Below are 26,307 nucleotides of genomic sequence, written 5' to 3' on the forward strand. Positions count from 1 at the left end.
CATGCACAATAATCACCAAGGATAACCCTGCCAAGTGGCTTTGTCATGCTACACGACATTCAACCCGTTCATGCAGCGGTTGTCAATGGCTATGAAATATTCAAAGCTAACATTGCTATTCAATAAAGCATGCACACATACTGCCGAGGGAAATGCCACTAATAAACCACTGTCCAGCCAAATGTGACTCTTAAACAAGACTCAAAATGCTTCATTTGCTAAATACAGTCTTCGGTTTTTACTCTCTTGCTCAGAGAGGTACTATGATACATTCCGACCGGACTTATACTCTCGCAGCATGCGCTAAGGTCTGTTCCCTTCCCCTGACATCCTAAAGCCCAAAAGCTCTGGTGATAAGCCAAATCAGGGCTCAAATTGCAAAACACGCTGCTACAAAGTGGTGGCTTTGTGGGTTGGTGCAGGGGTGTTCAGTTGGAGAGAAGCCCTTTGAACAGAACTGAAGATGAGCAGTAGACAAGCAAACCGTTCAGGTCAACATGCCTCGCTATGTACGGCCGCGTAATGCGCAGCGAAGAAACTCCGAACACAATTTACCCCGGAGGTTTTTCGCAGGAGGGAAGGGTTTTCAGCTTCTGTGAGGCAGTGCATGCTCTGAGAAAGCTGCTGAAACTCGCTGGCAGGGACAGCTGATTAGGCCATCCTTTAAGCTGGCTGAATCCCAAGTATTAAATGCTCCAATCCTCCTAAATCTCGCTTCAGCAATTCCTGTGTACAGACATGATTGATCTGAACCTTGTTGTTACCAGAGATACGACATGCTAGCCTATCGATAGGCTAATGAGCCACACTGATGAGGAGGAGCGAGAACATCTCTGCAGACGAACATTCTTCTAACTTCACAGCAATTTCCTCTAATTTCTCTAATGGGAGAAATAAATGTTTTAGCATTTACATAACACTAACATCTCCCTTCAGTTATGATGTGGCATGTGCTAGTACAATATATAAAATGACTCCCTGCTCATTAGCTAGTGTCAGAATTTCCGGTTCAAAAAATATTATTACCTCTGATACCAAATGTAACAGAATCTTGCAATATTCTCCAGGCTTTTTGACAGAAAGAAATAACACCAGATATGTTTTTCAGCAGTTGTTTCATGCTGTTGTCACAAGTGTTACCCGATTTACCCCGTTGCCAAGCAATTCCAGAAAATTAAAACTACACCTAGAGGCAATTGATTCATCCATACACACAGACACAAGCTCAAAAAATATGAACCACAATGACAGTAAAATCGTTATTAGTCCTCATCACAAAATGTTTTTATTTTTGCAGTAGATCTTGTGGATATAGAGGCACTTTGATTTGATAATCAGGACGTTAGCACAAATTGCACAAACAGTGCACCAAAAAAGGCTCTTGAACAAGGGAAAACACGTCTTTGTAATGAATACATTAATATCGACCCATTAATATTTACATTTTAAGTAGCAATCACAATGCACCCTAGTAGATGAACACAGACATGAAATCACATTGAAGCAAACTGCAGAATGCAGAACAACACAGACCCATTATAGAGCTATTCTTTGTCTGCTATTCCAATTCCAATTACTATAAACATGCACACACACAGACACACAAACATCCACAACCATGTCAACATCCCATGCCCTTGCTGGACAAAAACAGCTCAAGCTAGGTTTTGAAACAGCTAGTAGCTGGCCGACCAGTTCAGGCCAGCTCCATACTCAACATGGTTTCATCAGCTCAAGCTATGTTTTCAACCAGCTGGTAGCTGGTAATTTCAAGCTGGATTTTACACCAGGGACAGACTGACTTCTGGGAGGAAAAAAGTTCATGTCTTTGTCTCCCTGGCCTGTTATGAAGTCATGTAAAGACTGAAATGGAAGACTCACCTGTACAAGGGAGATGGGGTTCCTTGGGCTTCACAGCTGAAGACCACCTCTCTGCTCTTCTCCATGGAGTCCACGGGAAACACGATGCTGCCCGGCTGCTTGGTGAAGGCAGGGCTCTGTACGACGATGCACTCTGCGTGGGCGAGAAAGAAGAAGCCAATCTCCACTTACACCGTTGTGTGAAACCTGCTTGCAAACAGACACTTAGTCAAAAGCAGCAAGCAGGACAGCCCGTGTGCAGCCATTAGAGGCCCAGACCACAACCAGACAAAACATATCAATGTATCCTGCCTGCCTCCTCTTCCACAGCTGAGAAAAAGAATTATTTCCAGTGTGTCGTGTCTTCAAACTCTATTTAAGCCATAATGGGATCACTCCTGATTTATACCAAACAGTGCAGGATTCACTGTCTTCTGATGTATCGCTCATTTTCCCGGAATACCACTGAAAGGAAGCGTGTGAAAGCGATATGCAGGCAATTAGCAGCGCTGTGCGGATTCCCCAGTTGTGGTTTTGTCTCGGTGAGGACGCACAGAATGACACCGTTGACTCCATTGATTCGCAGTCAGCCATGGGCAATGCTATGTTGTGGTAGCTCGAAGGCACTCTCTGCTTGACTTGTCAAACGGAACAGAATAAGCAAAGCCTTGGTTAAAGGTTAAATGACAGCATTTGTCATTATTTTTTGAAGTGGCCTGAGACCTGACCACACTTGGCTGAGAGTTTATACACTGCATTATCTAACCAATTCCGGTCCATATATCAGCCTAATATCCACAAACCAGATCTATCAAAATAGCTCATCTACGGTTTGATTGATATCTGCAGTGATTTTCAGGCATACCCAAACACACACACACACATACACACACACACACACACACACACACACACACACACACACACACAGATCATTTGTAATTTTTTATCCATTATATTTTTCTTGATAGGTTGCTTAAATCAGCAAAGGCAACAAGAAATGTTTAGAACATAAATGCACCACTAGGTACATCATGATGCAACATTATGACAAGGTGTCAAGCGGACTGAAAATGGCAGGGTTCCATTAGTTCTTTAAACTAATAGCCTGATGCAAGCGCTATGCACTCCAAGCTATTTCAAGCTGAAAATAACATTAATCCAAAGTGAAGAAATAATTATAACTGAGTTTAATGAAGAAGTACCTTTTTATTATCAACTGTAAAAAAAAGAGAAAAAAAAAGAAATTGGGTCGCCACTGCCACTGTGATTCTCTTTGCGCCTCCATTAATGATTACAGGATGCGATAACACCATGAATGATTACAGGATGCGATAACACCATGAATGATTACAAGTTGCGATAACACCATGAATGATTACAGGATGCGATAACACCATGAATGATTACAGGACGCGATAACACCATGAATGATTACAGGTTGCCATAACTTCAAAAGTTGCATTGAGAGAGTCAGCCATAGTAATTTTTCAGACTTAATGGGTGTTTTCTGTTGTGAAAGTATGATTATCGGTACATTTACTGAAACTGAGCATTTCTAATTTCACTTTCACAGTAATCTTCCATGGTGTTGCGACTTGTTTCGGGTTTTACTTTGCGCAGTTATCCAGCTAACTCAGTAATCCTGCTTTGTGGAACAGGATTACTGATTTAGCCAAATGACTGCACTGAGTAAACCCCAGCACAGCTCTGTTTATTTCAATCCATCTTCCAGATTTGGAGGGGGTCTGGGTTTTACTTGGAGCAGTTATCTCTAATGGGTGTTTTTTGTTGTAGAAGTATGATTATTGGTAAATTTACTTAAACTGAGCACTTCTAATTTCGCTGTCACAGTAACCATCCATGGTGTTGCAGCTGAACAAATTAAGCATCCCGGAAACTGTATGGGACTGATACTTCTTTTAACATATGAAACCTGATTGAAATAACTATTTTTTCTTCATATACTGTGCATGATATACAGGTCTGCAATCATATACAGATTTGAGTTTGGATAAAATGGAAATAAACAGCTTCATAATAACATATTTATTTGCATGAGTGATGACATCATAATGTTGAGGTCTGATCCATACATAAATCACATAGGTCAATGCATTCTAAAGTCAAATGTAATCTCCTGCACAACGAATTCAGATTCACACAAACACACACACACACACACACACACACACACACACACACACACACACACACATATAATGCAGTATTTACAATAAGCAGCTTGTGAATAAACCAACCATATCTAATTTTTTGGGCAAACAAATTAAATGTTGTGTTGAATTATATTCCTAGTCTCAAAGGAAGTTAGCCTCCATTAAAAATATTTAGATTTAGTGCACCAGAGTTTGAATAATTTCAATGTAACCTGAAGTGAAAATACCCCAATAGAGTTTTCAGAGCAAGTGATGATTGTGTCACCATGGGGGTGGACCTGGTGGTGGAGAAAATGTGTGATAACTTTATATAATAGACATTTGTAGATAGAGGCCAACAATTTCAAAATATTATAGGTTTACACTCATCTCTACACGCTGTATGAAGTCCAAGAAAGTCTTGGGAAATTATTTTTTAGAGAGTCAGGGAATTTTCCAGAATGTAGGACTACCTTCTATAGGAGGCAAAATAGCATCCAATGACTGATTTATTAATTACCTTTATTTGTGAGCTGCCATTTGGCATCCACTTTAAGGACTGTTTTGTCACAGACAAAGTAAAGATAGAATGAATTGAATAAAACTGTTTACAGCATAAAAGGTCAGGTTTCTTATTCACCGACAGCTAGCATTCACATTTTCAATAGAGCTGAGATCCAACCCACTTATTTCCTCTCCTTACAAAAGAGCAAAGGCTTTTTAGCAGCAGGGGGTTTAATGCAACATCATTCAGCAAATAGCATAACCATTCAGGAATAGGGAACAATATGCACCACTCAGTGCATTGTTAAATTCCAACCAAACATAAACAAGAATACAAAATAAAATACCTGACAATTTATGGAAATTATTGCCTGCATTCCAGCCACTGTGTTTTAGCCCTTTGTCTAAGAACCCCATCGCTCCATTTCTGAAATTATATGCTTTATGAACATCATTCATTCATTGTTACAGAAAAAAAACCCAAAATGTGTCCAAAATCTGTTCATGATTAAAAATGAAATGCACCAGTCACTTGTGACTTTGCCTACATTACATAGCATACTCAAGGCAGGTTTGTTTTGTTCTAAATAGTCACACCCTCCCCCTCCCTGCATTCCTCTACTCTAACAATCAATTTGCAGCTGAAGGATAGCCTCCCATAGATATCCAGCTTCACTGATTGCCAATGGAATTGATCTGGAGTAGCAACACTTTAACTGAACGTTCAAAACCAGCCGAAAATGACAATTTTGTGCGGTTAGGGTTTATGTGGGTCACGCCTCCTCCCCCATTTCACACACCCAAGATAGCCTCCCTGAGGGGCGCCCTGCTCAGCCCGGCCCTGACAACTTCTGCATGGCTAAAAAGCCCCTCTTCTTCCACTCACCAGCTTAATTGGCTTATTCAAGGATTCATCTGCATTGGATGTGACATGAGTAACACGGAGAGGCAGAGGCAGGGAACACTCTGGGGAGCTGACAGGTGTGCGGGGCCTGCAGTACAACAAACCCCCTCAAGTCTCCGAGCGGAGACTGCATTCATCATCGTGTCACTCTCACACATTTTCCCGCTCCTTTTTGTGAGGACGGGAGGGCTTTTTCTGTCGCCTAACTTAGAGGAAACAAAACAAAACATTTTTCTCCCGTGTCTTCGGTGCCTAATTTGGAGCAGCCCTTCCTGCCTCAGGAGCTGCTTTCGTCTGCACGCCGTGCGGTGCTCTCCTTGGATTCCCCCAAATGCGAGCCAGTGCTCTCTAACGCCTTACAGGCCACACTGTGCACCAGAGGACAGATAGTGTTGGTCAGAAAAGGAGGAGAGACACCGAACAGGAGCCTGTTCCAAGCAGGATTACTTAGTTAGCTAGATAACAGCACTGAGTAAAACCCCACCCAAATCTGGAACGTGGACTAAAGTTAAACATCTTTTTCAGGTTTTACTTTGCGCAGTTATCCAGCTAACTCTCTGCTTTGTGGAATAGGATTACTGACTTAGTCAAATAACTGCACTCAGTAAACCCCAGAACAGCTCTGTTTACTTCAATCCCTGTTCCAGATTTGGAGGGGGTCTGGGTTTTACACGGAGCAGGTTTCTCTTACGGTGAGCGCCTTTACAGCCAGAGGCAGCTTTCATTCTGAGTGATATTTAAACATGTACATAAACTCAGGTGAGAATGTTGCTGTTTAATTTAGCTGTAGCTACAATGTAACACATCATTTTCAAAAGCATCGGATTCTGTAGGGAACACCTCACACAGAGCACTCAGTTCATTAATAAGCATAAGACAGTTCAAGAGGTCAGATGCCACATTAGCACACTGTCAGTCCACAGGTAAACAGGAAAAGAAAGGGATAGAGAATATATCTAGAGAGCTGGAAGAGACTGGCCAAAAATAAATATGACATTTTTCTTACTTTTAAAAATGTAAGTGTTCAAATCTATAACTTGAGAAACAAACATAATACTTTTGTTGGATTTATACAGGTATGTAAAGCACAGTTTAGGCGGATGAAATCCAGACCACAGTTTACGAGACGATGATAATCTCAAGGGATGCAGTTTCATCTTCTGCATATCTACAGTATCTTTATGCAGAAAGTGACACACAGCTATAATGGCAATAGCTGGATCTAACTTCATATTTAGCACAAATGCTTGTGATATATTATAATAGCGATACAGTGATATGTTATAATACACAGTATATTGCATGAGAATAAGAAAAATATACATATTATTGCTTTCACAAAAATGGTTGGTAAGCGTAAGAATCACACTGGTTAGACTGAATCCCCTTTAGGGATTTCATGCTTTACAATGTTTTCTACTGCTAATGAAAGATTCAAAATACTATTTTCTATAAAGCAGGGAATGCCAATTAGTACATTAGACATAACAAAGGAAGTGACACAATGTTTTATAGGATTGTGTACACAAATACTTACACAGCCACAGCTTTATTACATTATTATTTTTCACTTGTCAAATCCGGCTAAATGAAACATCTCTGTCAAAACCTGTGGCCCTTTTATTCATGCGTAAGTTGTGATTGCTAATTGAAAATGTAAGCGCCTAGTATTTAAACTGGCGAGGAAGTAATGCGGCCAGTTTAAATTATAATCATTTATGTTAAGCATTTTGAATAGTAGTGCTTTCCATGTGAATGCAATGAATGACACTTAAGAGAATTGTGCCAAAGTAGAGACTTCTGTGTAAAGTTTTGCAAAAAGTGTGATTTAGAATTGTCATCTGAGCAAAGCAGATAAGGTACTTGTATTCTTGCAGAAATGGCATAGGGGTTTGGTATATGAATATAAGGTTTTGGTTACTGTGTTTCAAGTCCCTGTGTCAGAGTGTAACCATAAAAAAAAAAAAAAAATAAAAATAAAAAATATATATATATATATATATATATATATATATCTATATATATATATTAAATACAGTAAAAATATTTCCAGTGCTGCCTTTTCATTGCTGTTTTTCTTCTTTGATTTTGACTGAGGCCAAGTAAGAAAGAGGATAATTCTTTTAATGTCATTACAAAGTGCTGCCTGTCTGTCATAATAACACTGACATTAAGTAGTTACAAGTTCTCGGACATTTCAGACATCAGAAACGTTGGCCACCTTACAGTATGTCTCAAAATGTTCTCAAATAAAACGAGTACACGAATGTGCTTGCACACTGGGCCTCAGTTATGAAACGTGAGCCGAACGAATTTGATCCGAAGTCATTTGTTCACAAGTGCACTAAGCTGCTTGCATTGTGCACTTAAATAATAATAATAATAATAATAATAATAATATAAAAACAAAAAGCTTGTATTTTGCTTTAATATTCCATTCACTCAGATTTAATTTTCATTTTTTTCAAAATATGAGGGAAATTATTTGAATGGATATGTCTGAATATTGAATATTAGAGCCACAGTGTGTGGAAGAAGGAAATGTATTCGCCTTCACATCTAACAATGCACTTGAATTTTAATGTTGAGAGTGTGTTATCTGCACACGGCGTAGGCCACAGCAAACAGCCCCGGAATATTCCTCTGGTATTCTAACGCGGTCCCAACAGCCTCTTCAACTGCCGCCCTTCAGCTACGCCTCTGTTTTGTTTCCACTCAGACAGACGCGTCATCAGAGTCTCAGCTGGTTTGCCTAATTCCCCCAGTGATGTAGCAGACGTGTTCCCAGCTCAGGAAGCCCAGGAGATAGGGAATACTGAATAGTGATGAAACAGCGCAGAGCCACGCCGCGCTGGGGAAATCAGGTGCTGCTCTGACCCCTTTTCACAGCACAAAGTGAAAGGGAGTTTGCTCTACTCTGCCGAGCAGTGTTCATCAAATAACCGCTAAAACTAGCGCCGGTCGCTATTAGCATGTAAAAGCATGCGCGCGCTAGCACATGCCTGCACACACTGCAGCACGGGGGGGAAAAATACGGGCAGGCTGAGAAATTTCTCTCGCAGATAGGCAGGAAAGGCGGTGGAACAAGAAAGAAAAGTGCGAGCACTTATGTGCAATTAAGTAATTTATGGGTGTACAGTAATAGGCAAGCTTTTTCAGATGTAACCAGTGTCGACGAGACGGCGGCAAAGTGAAATTTTAACTAAATTGCGCGTCTTTAGAGCGACGGTAAACTGCGGACCCAGCTGGATTCCTCCAGAACAGGTGCGAGAGGGGAAGTGACATCAGCACTTCTGCTCTTTCTCACTCAGGCTCCTCAGGCAGCACATGTTGATCAATGCGCCGCTCCTGCTTATCAATTACCGTCACAGTCATTAAAGAAGCCTGAATACGGCGAGGCTGCAGCCGGCTCTGTTTCACAGCGCCTGCCTCATTACTCACCGCGCCTTCGTCTAGGCCGCTTAATTGCGACCACCTCTGAAAAATAAACCGCATTCCGGTTAAATTCGGGAAAGGCGAACGAACACGGGCGGAGCGGAGAATAATGAGACCCGTTTCGTTTTTTTTTTGTAAAGATTACACAAATAAATATTCATTGATGTGCATATCTGAATGGGCGCTGATGAATAAGTGATGAATAAGTGCGAGGAGGGGGGAAAAAAAAGGTGGTAAACAAAAGAAATGAAAACAGCCCCTGCACCTGCACCTGGTCTTAAGTGCTGACATCATCAATTAGCAGGGGCTTCTCTGAGTGGTCGCCAGGGGAGGCTCTGCCACGCTCCATCCTGCCGAATAATTGCTTCTCCAGAGGAGGAGCAGGTGAGTCCACCTGGAGAAGCGGGCCGGCGGTTACTGTGATACAGCGCGGGCTTTTATCAACAAGGTCTGGGCTCACACTAATACCATCATCAACAAGATATCTGGGCTAATGAAACCTTTAATGGAGCAGCCATCAGTGTTTGAAGAACAACATTAGGAAGCAAATGGGTTTTGGGGGGTGGATATAATTTTTCGCTCAATCAGGGAGATCTAAAAATATTAAATAAGCTTGAGTGTTTTATCAAATTGATTGCTGGGTTCACTCATGCACTGTAACCCGATAGGAAATAACTCAGCGGGAAAGCGGAGAATCATACCCAGGGCATGTTATGTTCATTTATGCAAAAGTGTATCTTCTTTTTCTGTCTCTCTCTTTCCTTCAAAGTACAGTGTTTGGAATCTAATACAAATTATAATGTAATGTGTTCCCAATCAACACGTCGTAATGAAGTGCGGGTGACGGTTCAGGAGCCTCTGACGAATGGGAGGCCAGGAGAGAGGGGCGCCTCGCCGTCTGCCCGGCAGCAGAGCGCCTTCCCTGGCGGTGAGCCAGAGGATAAGGTGGCACGGTGGCCATTCACCCCGGAGGCTCCGAGAGGCGAGTCTAACCCCCTACCTCTACCTCTCCCCGCCTCCCCCGCTCCCCACCACCTTACAACGGATTCAACGCCTGGAGAGGCAGAGCTTTGGTTAACCGGTAATGACCAGTCTCTGACCTGTTCAAAATCTCACTGGACCGCCTGACATGCACAACAGTCTGGTCAGGGTCAGGCTAACAGGCAGTACAAGGTTGGCGAGGAGCAGCAAGAAAAATGGCCTGTCAGGGATTCGGTGCGAACACATTATATGAAAGAGTGAACAGCAGCAACAGAGCAGAGCGGTACAGGGCACTGTGTTTCCTAATGCTAGCTCACGTGAACGGCGCACTGCACAGCTCAGGTACCACAATATGAACAGTAACCATATACCAAACAATACCAAAAAGCAAAGCATCCAATTTTGGTATCCAGTTATAATGTTGATTGATGGTTTCTCTGTTATATAAAATTGGATTTGTTAAAGAACAAACAAGAAGAATGAACTAGCCATTCTCTCTATTTATCTCACGTCTTGAGACTAGCACCTTAACGGTGACACTTATATGACTGTAAGTGTAGATATGTCTCGCTCTTATGGTGCTTTCTTAGCACGAGAAATTCACTTCTGTCATCAAATAAATCCTAAGTAGTAACTGAAAATATAAAAACTTTTTGCTGATGTCATGAATGTTTCCTTAAAATGTTATATTTATTTATATAAATTTTATCAAATAAATGAATACTGTGTGTATTGCAAATATGAATGTCCAATGCAAAAAAAAAAAAAACATTGATTGGAATTAACATCAAGGAAGGAACGACATATCAAATGAAGGTTCCTCCATTGGTAACTTTTGTGAAGAACACGTGGCAGAACACAAATCTAGAATTGATTTTGTTGTATTTTATTTCTGTCTTCCATAGTAAACATAACAGAAAGTGGCTGTCTGCTCCAGTCAGAATATTGGGTTATAATCAGCTGAAATTTCAGGCTGCTAAAGCTACAAAATTCAATACAACATTGCATTGAGAAGTGGTCAAAAAACATTGGGTCAGTAAATTTTTTTTATCATATTCTAATTTTTGTCAGACTTTAATACCTTTCTTATGAACAATGGCTTTACCTCTTTTATTGCTGTTCTTGTATTTCCTCCAGGATTTTGCTATCTGTGTTGTTGTTTACCTACGGTATCGGTTTTTGTGTCCAAAATGAATTCCACAATGATAACATCAAATTAATTCTCAAAAAGGACTTCAGTTAAACACATTAGTATTGGCATAGTGGCACAATTTGTGCTGTTTTGGTTCTGTACTCCAAAATATTGGATTTGAAATAAAAGCGGATATGAGGTACAGACTTTAACTTTAATTTTAGCATATTTACATCCATATTGGGTGATCCATGTAGGAATTGAAGCCTGTTTTATACATAGTGGCCCACATTTTAGGGGAGCAAAAGTAATTGGACAATTAGCTGTTCAGTTGTTTCTCGGGCAGGCACATGAAAGTGAACAAAAGGTTGAGAGTTGATTCTATATGTGGCATTTGCAATCCGTCGCAGTTGTCGCTCAACATGAGGACCAAATAGGTGTCAATGCCAATAAAGTAGGCCATGATGAGGCTGAGAAATATGAATAAATCAATCAGTGACATAGCCAAAACATTGAGAATGTCGAAATCAGTTATTTGATACATTAGGAAGCAAGAATGCACTGGTAAGCTCAGCAATAGCAAACTGCTTGGTAGATTAAAGAAGACCACTGTTGTGGATGATGGAATACTTCCACAAAAAAAATAATAAACTGTCAAACAGATCAAAAACACCCTCCAGCATGTCGGTATAGATGTGAAGACTGCTACAGAGAGACTATGCAGCACAGAGCATAACCTCAGGGTTCATTGCGAGATGCAAACCACCATAAGCCTCAAGAATGGAACAGTCAGGTTACAGTTTGCAAAAAGGTATGTTAAAAACCTGTAGAGAGTTCTGGGGAAGAAAGCATCTAATGGACATTTGAGATGAGTATTCATCACAGCCTGTACCAGCGTGATGAAAAGAAGAACGTGTGGAGAAAGAAAAGAGCACTCATGATCCAAAGCAGCCACTCATCTTTGAAAAATGGTGGAGGCAGTGTTATGGCTGGAGCCTGAATGGCTGCCACTGGACCCGACTCATTTGTCTTCATTCATGATGTGACTGCCGATGGAAGCAGCAGGATGAATTCCGAAGTGCACAGAAACATCTTATCTGTACAGATACAACCAAATGCCTCAAAACGTGGGTGGCACCTTGCAGCAGGACAATGACATACTTCTCCAGCAGCCAAGGAGTTCTTCAAAGACAAAAAGTAGAATGCTATTGACTGGCCAAGTCAATCACTGTCCTGAATCCAAATTAATTTCATTCACTTGCTGAGCACAAAGCTGAAGGCAAAATGCCCCAGAAACTAACAGGGACTGAAGGCGGCTGCAGTAGAGGCCTGGCTGAGCATCACCAGGGATTACACCCAGCATCTGGTGTTGTCTATGGGCCGCAGACTTCCGACAGTCATCAAATACAAAATTTGCATCCAAATACTAAATATGATGATGTTATTTCAGACTATGCTAATTTGTCCAATTAGTTTTGCTTGCCTAAAATGGGAGGCTATGCGTAAAAAGAGTATGGACGTAAATATCTTCAAATTAAAGCTCATTATCTGCCCTTTAACCTCGTATTCATTGTTTTAATTAAGATCCAATGTGCTGGAAAACAGAGCCAAAACAACAAAAATTATGTCACTGTCCCAACATTTTTGCATTTAACTATATATTAAAGACAGGCTAAGGAAACCAAACATAATCATCTTTCACATTAATCAGATGAGCACCTGGCAGAAAAATACCATTCCAAAATTCCACTTATTATTAAATATCTGCAATTTAAGTTTAGAAATCTGCAGCTGATTTGCTGCTGCTCTAGACAGTTGGGTATATTTTGAAGCGAAGTGCTTTTCTCAGGAGCACAATTACAATGTCCGTCCAGGGAACTAGACCTCTGGCTTTCTGGGCACGAGCCCAGTCCTCAAACAAAGCTGCCACCTTGCCCTTCCACGGAGATGTTGCTTCAGTAACTTTTTCAACAGACACATCCTTGTTAAAATAGAGTTTAGAGGACAAACGAAAAGGACAAACCTGCCTGCAGTTGAATGTGCAAACAGACAAACAGTGTGAGACAATGCTCTGGTACTCACGTCTTCTTATTTCAGTTCTCAGTCATGGAGTCACAATAACTACAGGGATTGATGTTGTTGGTTTTACCCCTGTCACTTGACGCCTGGCAGCCACTCCACCAAGCAAGAGAGGCCAGATACTGTAATGTGCAGAGCTAACATTACTGCACTGTTTCTGGGCTTTTCCACTGTGGCCAAAGGCTTTCCTGTTTCTTTTTATTTTATCAGTCTATGAAAGCACCTTCCATCAGTCAGTGGAATATCATTCTGAACGTTTAATATATTATCTTTAAACAAACAACATTTTAATGCCATGGAGTATTTTGAAATTCAATAGGGATTTTTGGAGAAACCTACAGGACTTACTGCTTAAGCTTACTGCTTTTAATAGTTAACAGCTTCGGATACTTTGGACAGTTCAAAAGACTCCACATACAGACCACAGACAACATACTGTAGAATTGTAAGTCATACATCCAGTTTGAAATGGAAACGACAGCATCTGAAATTATGAAACAAGAGTGGATGGGGGATGATATCATAAATCCCTCCAAGAATTTCTTTCAGCATACTCAATTTTAGTTCATAGCATAATTTTGCTGACATGTTATCACAGGTGACTAGAAATGAAAAAAGGCCATTGTGTTTTGCTGAACAATGGCTGTTCACATTTCAGCGGGCTTTGAGCTCTGTGAAACAATGTGACCTGAGATAAGCACCTGCAGAACTGGGAGTTAAATGAGAGGTCTGTGGCTGTGGATACTGAATAATACACATTTAATCTGTCCAATCACATGCCCCATAAAGGCCCAGAAAAAACAAATCTGTTCCGCTTCATTTGCTTTCTACCATTCCATTTGTGTATGATGGAAATAAGGCAAGGGTGGCTTTGAATCCAAAATGTTGACAAAAATGATCTTAACATTCTGCGGCAAGGCTTGCATACAGTGTTTTCATTCATTTTCTTGTGATTCAAAAATTATTCTAATGTTTTTTTAGATACAACATCTTTCAGTGCACATGGCATGTCTACATAAACCAGGACATAATGTGGACACTAAGTCCATGCAATCAATTACCGTCAACGTTGGACTGCAGGTCACAATCAGTGGGCACTTTTGGGCAGCTTTGAAACTCTTTCAGCAACTGAGTCAACATCTTTGCTACTGTGTCATACTGTGTCAATCTGTCATACTGCATTAGTCACATTCGTCACAGACGTGATTGCTGCACTTATTTGTCCCCTGTCCTTTTGTATGTTTAACAGTACCCTGCTGTAAACTCCAATTATGCCTGCTTGACCATCTGGTAAAGCTGGTCATTAAGTCTAGCTGGGTATGAGCTGGTCAAGCAGCTAGTGCTGGCAGCTCATCCGAGCTGGTAGCTGGTCAACCAGCTACAGTACCAGCTGTTTAAAAACATAGCTTGAGCTGATCAAACCATGTGCAGCTGGGATCTGGTCTGATCTGGTCAGCCAGCTACCAACTGTTTCAAAACACAGCTTGAGCTGGTCAAACCATGTGCAGCTGGGATCTGGTCTGATCTGGTCAGCCAGCTACCAACTGTTTCAAAACACAGCTTGAGCTGGTCAAACCATGTGCAGCTGGGAGCTGGTCTGATCTGGTCAGCCAACTACCAACTGTTTCAAAACACAGCTTGAGCTGGTCAAACCATGTGCAGCTGGGATCTGGTCTGATCTGGTCAGCCAGCTACCAACTGTTTCAAAACACAGCTTGAGCTGGTCAAACCATGTGCAGCTGGGATCTGGTCTGATCTGGTCAGCCAACTACCAACTGTTTCAAAACACAGCTTGAGCTGGTCAAACCATGTGCAGCTGGGATCTGGTCTGATCTGGTCAGCCAGCTACCAACTGTTTCAAAACACAGCTTGAGCTGGTCAAACCATGTGCAGCTGGGAGCTGGTCTGATCTGGTCAGCCAACTACCAACTGTTTCAAAACACAGCTTGAGCTGGTCAAACCATGTGCAGCTGGGATCTGGTCTGATCTGGTCAGCCAGCTACCAACTGTTTCAAAACACAGCTTGAGCTGGTCAAACCATGTGCAGCTGGGAGCTGGTCTGATCTGGTCAGCCAGCTACCAACTGTTTCAAAACACAGCTTGAGCTGGTCAAACCATGTGCAGCTGGGAGCTGGTCTGATCTGGTCAGCCAACTACCAACTGTTTCAAAACACAGCTTGAGCTGGTCAAACCATGTGCAGCTGGGATCTGGTCTGATCTGGTCAGCCAGCTACCAACTGTTTCAAAACACAGCTTGAGCTGGTCAAACCATGTGCAGCTGGGAGCTGGTCTGAACTGGTCAGCCAGCTACCAACTGTTTCATGGCCTTTCCACAGGGTACGCTGTGACATTATGCATTCTTTGCTTCTTGTGGAGTCGGGATGGCTTTTAACTGGTTAAACAGAAAGTCAGAAAATGCTCCAAATAAACATCTGACTCTCCTTTCAGGCACTCAAAGGTTATGTGCACGCAACTCAAGTGTGTTCTCAGGGTTACAAAGAAGGAAACATAATACCCAGAGATTGCTCTCAGGTAATGGGGCTTTGATTCTCCGCCATGCTTCATTGATTGCTGCTTTTATTTCTGAACCATTGTGAATGAATACATAATAAATAATCTAGCCCAGGCAGAAAGCAGCTTTCTTCACATCTATACATACATACATACATACATACAATGAAAAAGCACACTTTGAAAACATACAATGTGTCCATGATACTAAGAGGAAACACACCTTATAAAAACATGATTAAATTCATTCCAGATTGCATATCCTTGCTCCTATTTGCCTGCTAACTATAATCAGCTGTGAGAAGACAAAAATAAGTTCTCTCAAGATGTAATGTCAATATTAACAATGCTGAAGATTCTAGTGCTGGATTTCCCACTTTTTATCACACTCTGTTAATAACATTTAGTATTGCATTCTACTTCCTGCTTGGCATGTGCCATCCAATTTAAGCAGCCCCCAGAAGCCAGTTATTAATGAGCAACTCAACAGGATATTAAGCTAAGATTGAGTCCCTTAGGCTGTGCCTGAGTCAGTCCAACATGATGCAAACCTACGAAATGATCTGATTGCCAATGTTTATGGTACACAAGTGCAAATTAATGTTTTTAACTATCTTGAATGTTGACGTTTTATGATCATTAAAACTGATTAAATATTTTAATGGCTTCTATTGAATCAAATAGATCAAACATTTTGGCAGGTAGAAAACTTAGGTACTGTATACAAAAGCAATACATGGCTGCCTTATTTAAGACCCGGCAGGAAACAAAAACAACTATTTAATGTTTTTACATTAAATTTAGACAAAAGTTGCAGTGCAAATGAAAAAGATTCAATACATCCATTCAATACAATTTTATTTGTATTGACTCTCCCTTCTAGTGTAGGTTTCGGCATGGTGGAATATATGGTTCTTGAGATTAAGACTTAATCTTGAGATTAAGACGCTGCCCTCCAGGGGGCAACATTAATTGGAAGGTCTATATATGGTGATGGCCTGGATTAGGATCATCTTAAAAATAAGAATTTTCACAAAGAGGAGGGGTCAACTACAATCAATCTTACTTATATACGTTATGTCCATAACAACACCCAATATCTTGTCTGTAAGATTCACTGGAGAGAATTTCACAGGAGTTGAGCTTTCACAAGACCTAGATGCAATCACACGTTTCAATCATTTTGACCAACGAACGCATCCAAATGTTATTTTCAAGGACAATCACTCCTATTTATTTGAAAGTCAAGTCCGAGCAAACAGCATGCGGGAGAAAAATGGAAAGAAAATGGAGCTTGAAACACAATGGAAATGCTGATGGAATCCTGTCCTGCGTTTGAATCACTCAGCGAGCCACAGGCACCGCTGTCCGGCCGGGAGTGTCCCAGCTTCATTAGGAACTGAGATATGATCAATTTGAGGGCCACAAATCCTCTGCCTGAAGAAGCATTCCCCCTGGCACACACAGGTAATTATGCAGAAGTGGTTTTTAAAGTCTTCCCAGTCTCATTCTCACCAACAGGATAATTGCAACAGGATAAATAATTTTTTTTTTTTTTGCAAGCGCGAGGCCGCCCAAGAATGGTGCCAAAAGTGAAAACAAAACAAAAAAAAAGTGCTTCAGAGCCAAAATAAATACCTAATCTCAAATTCAATACCAGCTGACAGCAAATGAAATTGCTGAGCTTACCTCAGCATGTATAATATGCCCAAGAAGGCGCCTAGCGCTGAGAAGATTCGACTTTGCCAATTCTGGGATCCTTTCAATTCCGATTCATATTTTAAGCCTTGAATAACAAAGCTTCCCCCTGGTCTGGTCCTAGACATCTCTCCCCCTCTTGTCCCTCAGATAAGGCGCGGCCAGTGGAAGCCCAAATGTTTCAAGTGCCTTTTTGTTGCCGCTTTCCAGCAGGGATATTTATTTTCTGAGGTACCGCCATCCCCGTATTCTTGAGGGGGAAAAATGTAGGCTAGGCCTACGAGCAGAGCACAGTCGGATACACTGACTGCACATGTGAACTTTAGGGAAAATGTGTCTCTCCGTGTTCAGAGAAGCTTGGTGGATGTCTGAGCAGTCATCACTGGAAAAGCCTGTGTAAAATACTATATAAATTGGTTCAAGGTCAAGGAATTGAGAAACTGCTGCTCTATCTTTCATGCTTCAGAGGAGCCATTAGAATGAATAGTGTTCTCATGCATTAAGGTAGTTGAGAGCGACAGGATATATTAATCTTGAGAAGATGAGACACAGATATATAAATGGACAATATACAGTATTGCAGATATGACCCCTTCGTGATAGTTTAGCGATGGAGTAGATACAGCGCCAAAAAAAAGGCGGTGAATGTTTTTTTTGTGTGGCTAATTTGTCCTCATTTCTAGCCTCATTGCCTGTGGCATTGTCTCAAAATCAGACATTAGATTTTAGAACAAATGGTGCAATAAAAAACGTATCCTTTTACGTATCTCTTTACTGTTGAGATAATACCGAGCCTTGTTAAGTTCAAGTTCTGGGTGGTTTCACATGATCTTTTTTTATCAGGCACACCCAAGACAGCTCAGCAGGTGTTGGCCTACTTATAACCTCTGGCTGTTGGTAATGTGTTGGAAAAGCAATCACAGAATACTGGGTCAGTTGGCTTTGGCTCAGCTTGTACTGCGCTGTGCTTCAGCTGTGTAATGCTAAAGGGCTTTTACGTTCTCTGTAGGACTGACAGCGAGGCATTAAACGTGCGATCCCCAAACTATAGACCAGACAATGTATTTTACTGAGGACTCCACTGAGTGAAGTTTCCAGCGCAGTTTTCTCTCTCAGTGAGCTGTGGACTCATTGCTGCCATATGCGCTGCACGATTCAGCCGATCAAAGGGGGAAAGCTCAAGGTCTGGTTGCTTTTCTCTGCCCCTTAACCAGTGCCAAATGACATTACCAAAACAAATCATATGCTTGTTGCAACTGTTTGCTACTCAGAAACGATTTAATCTCCACTGACCTCATTTAGATTCAATTAACAGTCTGATCAAGTCGAGGGGCCAGGGGCAAAAAAAGCTCTCATCTCTGTGCCTCTGGTCATCTGGCAGCTCCTCCATACATAATAAACGCCTCCCTCTCTCCTCTCTGGCATCTCCGTGATGGAATGAGCCTCCTCGATGTCATTGTTCACATCACTGAATTACTGACATGTATCTCTGTTTGACAGGGCCCTGACACACACCTGTTTCACGATGTTTATCAGAGGCTGGAGACACCTAAGACCGCTCACCACAAATGTAATGTAATGTAACGCAATAATATATAGTCCTTTATTGAGCGAATTCATTTCTCACCCACAACCAATTTCATACACAGAATACCCATTATGCCATGGTGACTAAAAATACATATAAATTGAATATATATAAATATACTATATACATATATATATATATAAATATATATATATATACATACATACACACATACACATACATTTTGTGAGCAATTTATTAGGTAAACCTGCTTGTTAATGCAGTAAATGCATTAAAACTGTTGTTCAGACCAAATGAATGGGGAAGAAAGGTGATCTAAGTGAATTTGACCGTGGAATGACAGATGGTGCCAGAGAGGGTGGTTAGAGTATCTCAGAAACGGCTGATCTCCTGGGATTCAAGCAGTCTCTAGAGTTTGCAGAGAATGGTGTGAAAAACCAAAAACATCTAGTGAGCAGCAGTTCTGTGGGCAGAGATACGTTGTGAATGAGAGAGGTCAGAGGAGAAGGGCCAGACTGGTCAAAGCTGACAGGAAGGTGACAGTGACATAAATAACCACAAATTACAAAAGTGGTAGGCTGAAGAGCATCTCTCTGAACACACAACGCATTATAACTCTAAGTGGGTAGGCTACAGCAGTAGAAGTATAAAAAACACACACACATATATATATATATATATATATATATATATATATATATATATATATATATATATTTTAAGAAATTGTTCTGGATATTAAACATATCATCATGTAATATAATGACTTCGTACAGACTTTGCAGTTTGCTGTAGTACTAAAAGTACAGAATTGCATACATGTGAGGACCATTTAATTTAAGGTGATGATGAAGGTTGTAAAAAAAAGATTTTTTTTTCATTTAAATTCAGATTATAGTTTTTACAGGGCTATGATAAGGGTTATGAAACCCAAACTGTATAAAAGTGTCAATGCAAAACTGATTAAGATTAAGAACAACCCCTTTCCAGGTTATACTACATGTGAATATGCATGTACTAAGCAGAAAACGTTGTTTCTGAAGTTAGATACCAATAACAGAAGTTAACTTCCTCATGGTTTTCACAGTTAACCATGAAAGATAGAAAATGGCTTCAAATATGAGAATCCCTCCACTCATTCCCAAGAGGAGTTCTCACTGGAAAAATATATATGTATATATTTCCTGAGGCACAAGTGGCAGAACATGAATCTAGTATTGGTTTGCCATATTTTATATCTAACACTCCCCAATGGAGAACATACAGTAGATCTCTAGTCCAGTCAGAATTATGGGGAAATTTGAAGTGGCTAAAACTACAAAAACATTATTATATATTTGTGAATTAAATATTGAGTGATTCAAATATTGTTTTGTGCTTAAGGACTTCCCTATAAATGCCATTTAATTTTTTTAGAAGATTCTTTTGTGCTTGTAGACAACGCACTTAACAGAATATTCAGCAATTACTTTCTCTTCTATTACGCCACTGCACTGGTAGGAAAACACGCAACATGTAATGCCCCCTTTCATTTGAATGGCTGCAAACAGTGGAGAACTTCTATGAAATTCTATGAAGACTTATAGATTATATAAAAATCAGACACAGATTACACACGGGATGACTGTAGAATTCTAAACAATCCCAGATATTTGAATGTAAACAGCAGGTATTGTCAATTAAAAGCGCCCCACTGAGGCCTAAGAAGCGAAGGCGGGTGAGCTTCAGGTTATGCCAGCAGAACGTGATCCGATAAGTGAGTGCTCTCCTGGCCTTGCCTTCCATGGACTTCCATGGCCTCCCTCAGCAGCTCACTGCAGGTGGACCTCACCACACCACAGCTAGCTGCTTCTGGGGCCGGCAAGGCCACTGCACTCAGACCTTACATTCCTTTCAAATGTAAACAATATTCTTCTTTTGTGGAAACTCCTACGGCAGCTGTTAACAACAATCGACAAGAACGGCGCAAATGCTCCCAGTTTTGGCAGCACAGGGGCTATAAACCTATTAACAGAACGTTTAATGGAGGGAAAAAGCACTGATGCTCGCTGGCAGAAGAGAAGAGGAGAGAAGCATCGCTCCTGTGAAAGAACCTGTTCCAAAATAAGCGTGAAAGCTCAAATCCAGCTGACAGAGCATAACATGTACACTACAGAAACTAGAAGATCCGCTTTGCGCCATTGTTGTCGATAGTTGTCAACAGCTGGTGGAAGTGTTGCTCCCCCCATTCCGCAGTCTCAAGCACCTTCGCTAGAAGCTTTCCCATGGGAAACACTGCATTATTTTCTACAGCGCAGTATGGTGTTGTTAGTTTGTTATTTCAGCAATCAAGCTCTATTGGGTTTGGGCTTAAAAATTGTCTAGAGCTTGCAGGGCCAGTCATAAACATGTCAGGACTCTCAGGAAGACTCACCCTTATTTGTAGCGTGTGTATGTGTTTGTGCGTGTGTGCGCGGGCGTATGCGCGCGCGTCCTGTGTCCCGGTTCACGTGCACGAGAGTGTGTTTCGGTGTGTGTTTTTGCGTACGCGTGTACATTCGGACGTCCTTCCGCGACGCAGTGGGTATTGCCCTAACGCCGCTCATAAATTCTGGGTGCTTTTTCATGCATGCCAGGTGGTCCAGGCTATTCTCCAGGAAGCGTCTCAGGTGTACGAATCAAAAAGCGTTAGAGTGGGGGGAAAAAGCCATCAGTGGAGGGGCCTAACCGGATCAGTGGGAGACTGCCATTAGCGGCGCTTTGCGCGACGGTATAAAAGATAAATGAAAGAAAGGGAACGCCGGCTACAATGGCGAAGGGAACACGAGGAGGGAGGGAGAGAGGGCGGAATTAGAATTCCTCGGCAGTCGCAGCCAGCTCCGGGAACTGAGGTAATCAGATGGCAACGGCAAGGTGTGAGTGAGGAGCGAGAGGAACAGGAGGCAGGCCGGCCTCCACTGACACCAGAACAAAGAAAGCTGGCTGGCAGGGGACAGGGATCATTACGGTCCCCTTTCGACATTCGCCGTGGTCTCCCAGCGAATCCTCACATTTGTGGGGTGGGTTACCTGCTTTTTTGGCTGCCAGACAGCTTGACCTTTACTGTCAGCCGCGCAGTCCGCATTAGCCCCCATGACACCCCGCAAGATGTGAGCTTCGCACTTCTCTACAGGATTTAATGGAGGGAGACCGCGAAGATCACTCACTCCTTTCATATGTCAGAACTGATGCGCGAAGCGGCATGGATGCACCTCCGCTCAGTGCTTTGCTGCTTATTGTCTTGTTACCCATACGGCTAAAGCCGCCGTATGATTCTCCCAAGCGGAGTAGTTGCTGACCCACTACATAATTCGCTTCTAGCTGCTGGTCAAACAGTCTAATTGGCATGAGGCATACGCTCTCTGTCTGTGGATTGTCTAAAGCCAGGGTTTCAAGCCACCCAGGAGACACGGCAATTGAAACGCTGTACACTGTAGCTGTTTTTGCCATCAAAATGAATTCACTTCATCTAAATTAGAGCTAACTATCTCCGATACCTGGCACCAGTTTATCCGTTTTTAGACTTCATTTGTCCTGTCAGAACCTCCGCCAACATGAAATACAGATCCCCTTAAACACAAACACATAGTTGTCTATGTGTGCAAAATGTTGAAATTATTTGTTTGTTTCTTTATACTAAATCCACTTTAGCGACAAAGATTTCTGGATGAATAACAGGTGACCTAACTACCTACTCACTGACATAATATTTGAAACCGGTGGCACGGATGGTGCAGTGGTTAGCACTGCCGCCTCACAGCAAGGAGGACCTGGGTTCTGTGGGTTCGAATCCCGGTCGGCCGGGGCCTCTTTGTGCGGAGTTTGCATGTTCTCCCCGTGTCAGCGTGGGTTTCCTCCGTGTACTCCGGTTTCCTCCCACAGTCCAAAGACATGCAGGTTAGGCTGATGGGGGAGTCTAAATTGCCTGTAGGTATGAGTGTGTGAGTGAATGGTGTGTGCGCCCTGCGATGGACTGGCGACCGGTCCAGGGTGTATTCCTGCTTTTCGCCCAATGTATGCTGGGATAGGCTCCAGCCCCCCTGCGACCCTGTTCAGGATAAGAGGGTTAAGATAATGGATGGATGGATGGATGGAAAGTGTGAAACCTGTCTGACCATAAGAGTGTGAAGATGCATATACAGTGGAACCCTGCGATAACGGGAAATCAGATAATGTACCTCCTAATCTTGTGTGCCTCTTAAATGTTAAAAGACATTATGACAAAAATGTTTACTGTCTCAGTAAATGTTTCAACAATGCACCCAGCATTGTTTCTTTAGTATGGTAACTGGTGCTACCAGGCATGCAACCAAACACCTCTTTGATAAGCCCCGTCCCCTTTGGTTACTGTTGCTATGATTGTCAAGTTCAGTCTTACCGATCACAGACAAGTCAGTCATCTCATCACTTAGCTAATGACTGAAGCAGAAAACCACTGGGTGCTTCAGTATTTTGTTAATGTAAACCAAAGCAATGGAATATCTAAGTACAGTTATATTGGTCTCGGCACTTTGTAAGTAAGAAAACTATAATCGCTTCCACAAATTGCATTAATGTTAGCTCCCAGGTAAAAAAATATATACAAAAGGGCATCTTTCAGTTGTCCTGTAAATGAAAGACTGTTCCTTCTGTAATTAAATCAGCACTAGGCACAAGCACATAAACATTATCCGGGCCCAAACATTGCTAATAAAATAAAAAACAGTCCTAGAAGCAATGTCTTTTACTCATTCTGACTGAATGAGTGCTTATCTCCAGTGTTCTTCTACAGTAGATGTGTCTTGTATTGTATATTTCCATATCTCAAAAATGCCCTCTTCTGGGGACACAATAACATACACTACACAATTATTCACAATTAATATCTTATATAATTTCTTACTTTATACCACCATCTTTCAAGATGATTAAACAGCCTACGCAATAACTTTTCTGGGCAATGGCACACAGCTACTAATATGCAAACCTGGGTTTATAATTCAATGCTCCAATCTTGTTAGTGGTATGGAAATGAAAACTGCGATTAATGTTTGCCTATGTTTAGTTTGTGGGTTACTTACATGAATAACTTAGGCTTTCAGAGTGCAAGCTGCCCTAAATGCATATGAACAAGGACACATAACTTCACAAAAAAGGTGTTGGCATGCCACATCAGAAGTTCTTAATGAGATGTTCTACCTGCAAGGCAGCCAATAGACGACAGCAGCACCAGCAGTTTCCATAGCAACATCATCTTCAGTTTCTGGGGTCAAAATAGGCGCACATGCAATCAGAGGTGTACAGAGTCCCTTTCTGCACCTTCCTTGGCCTTTTCTCTGAACAGAGAGAGAGAGAGAAGAAGAAGAAGAGATGACTGTCATAAGACAAAATGTTAGTCATTAAGTCATTCATCACATGACTGGATTGTGCTGAGTTTAAACTGAACTTAATTTCCTACATATTTAGTGTGTTTATCTTCCATAAAATCAAACTTACTATCAAATATAACAAACTTTCCTGTTTCTGTTAATAGAAATATGACAGACAATAATGGCATTAATTATAACATCATAAAAAAATCTAATTTTCTGACAGAAGTTAGTGGAGCACAAGAAGGTATTCAAGGAGACAGCAAGTATGAGCTGTGATGAATGGTTTGTGAAGACAGTGTTTTATGGGTGGCGGCTTGAAAAATTTGAAATGACAGCCCTTGTGATTTTCCCATTTCTGTTAATTTTACTAAAAGCAATATGCACAAAAAAAAGCAAATGTTAGGTAACATCACCCAAAACAAGCTCTTCAAATAATAACAAACAGCCTGATCACTCCTTTAAAATGAGTTTTTCTGTATTCATTTGAAATTATTTAAAGTTTACTTTGTTTCTCTCGTATTTGTATCTCAAAGCAGAATGGCCAACTCTGATTCCACCATTGTGCATCCTATGTACATTTAGGACAAGATACAATGGCACAGGTTTACAATACCTGTGTAGGCAGCCATTTTGTTTCAGACTGCTATTTAACAGCGGAACTGCACAGGTTTTTGACCAGAGGCCTGCGCAATTAAAGCTGAGGATGCAAGCACACGCACATCCTGAATCGATTAGAGGCATGCCGATTGGGTGATGAGGGAAGGGAAACCCTAGCATACACAAGGGCCAGTACGATGCTAAGAACATACCTGCCCCATGCCTCTTCCGGCCACTATCAACAACCATTTTAATAATGTGATGCAGGTACTTGAGTTATACTTTGGAAAATAATGTAGGATCCCCCACCCTGGGTGTGTCGAGGTGTCCCTAAGCATGTATTCGGCCCCTGCTCTTCTGAAATGATTCCAGCGACCCTGCCCCAATTGCACCCCCAAAAGAGGTATGTACAGTGCCCGCTATAAAGTGCACAAATGTGCACACTGTCAGATTTTAATGAAGGGTATTTTTATACATTTTGGTTTTATCATGTTGGAATTACAGCAGTGTTTTTGCATAGTCCCCCATTTCAGGACACCATAACGTTTGGGACACAGCAATTGTAGCGACTTTTAGGTCAAACAAAGGTCGCCGAGAGGCTTAGCATGGCTCGTTGCGGTCTCACTCGTTCCATTGAATTCATGTCCAGTCGGAAGTAAAGTTTATGGTGTTTAATACGATCAAAGTCAAACGATATTAAACGTGATGAAACTTTTTCAAACAAACAAAACGAAAACATGACGTGGCGTACGGTTAACAGAAAATATCCCGACCCAACTAACCCTCTCTCTGTCCTCCTGTCCAAGGCCCTCCCCCCACCTATGTAGGTAAAACCACACCCACACAAACAATTAGGACCCGAATCAAATAATTATTAGACAATAAGCAAAGGAAGATATACAGGCTCATAAGCAATAAATATAACCATACAAACAAAATAAACATTATGAAATATTATGGCTCATACAGCAATGTTATGTGAATGAAAATAGTCATGTTTAGTATGTTGTTGCATATCCTTTGCATGTCATGACTTCCTGATGTCTGTGACTTATCAATATCATCAGAGTCTGTATATCTTATTTTCAGGTTGTCCTGCAAGCTCTATGGGAATTGGGGGTGGGACTACACATTTGGCTTTTAGTCATCAATGGTCCAAGGTATCAAATGAGCCTCAAACCAACATTTTCAATGTGCACTTTAACCACATGTGATATTTTTTATTACAAATCTCAAATTGTGGAGTACAGAGGCATACCTGCACAGTATGAGTCATGAGTGACTTTATAAATAAAGTCACTCATGAGTCAGAAGTTGGAGCCTAGGGTTTCGATGACGCGATGAGCACATGAGTAAGCAGTTCCAACAACTTTGTCAGGGAGATTTTCCCACTTAAAAATGTATGGAGACAGGAGGCTGTGAGACAGCCAGCTTTGCACTCTCCACGTCTAGAATGCACCCTAAGCACTATAGCTCTACGACTAATTGCTGACTCCTCTACACAATCACCATTAAGTTATACAATGTGACTA

The 26,307-nt window shown here is 41.4% G+C and overlaps 1 protein-coding gene across 3 annotated transcripts in view; it reads right to left on the reverse strand.

The window, feature by feature from the left end:
• The window catches only part of LOC133109704 (contactin-4-like), a 156,060-nt gene that overhangs the window by 104,096 nt on the left and 25,657 nt on the right, over positions 1-26,307 (reverse strand). For all 3 annotated transcript variants that reach the window (XM_061219202.1, XM_061219201.1, XM_061219203.1), the window contains exons 2-3: positions 24,006-24,142; positions 1,882-2,014 (exon numbers count right to left, since the gene is read on the reverse strand). In XM_061219202.1, the coding sequence (XP_061075186.1) occupies positions 1,882-2,014; positions 24,006-24,060 (188 nt within the window). In that variant the 5' untranslated portion in view covers positions 24,061-24,142. The remainder of the gene's footprint in view (positions 1-1,881; positions 2,015-24,005; positions 24,143-26,307) is intronic.

The sequence above is a fragment of the Conger conger genome, chromosome 14 (genome assembly GCF_963514075.1).
Source record: "Conger conger chromosome 14, fConCon1.1, whole genome shotgun sequence".
Taxonomy (NCBI): domain Eukaryota; kingdom Metazoa; phylum Chordata; class Actinopteri; order Anguilliformes; family Congridae; genus Conger; species Conger conger.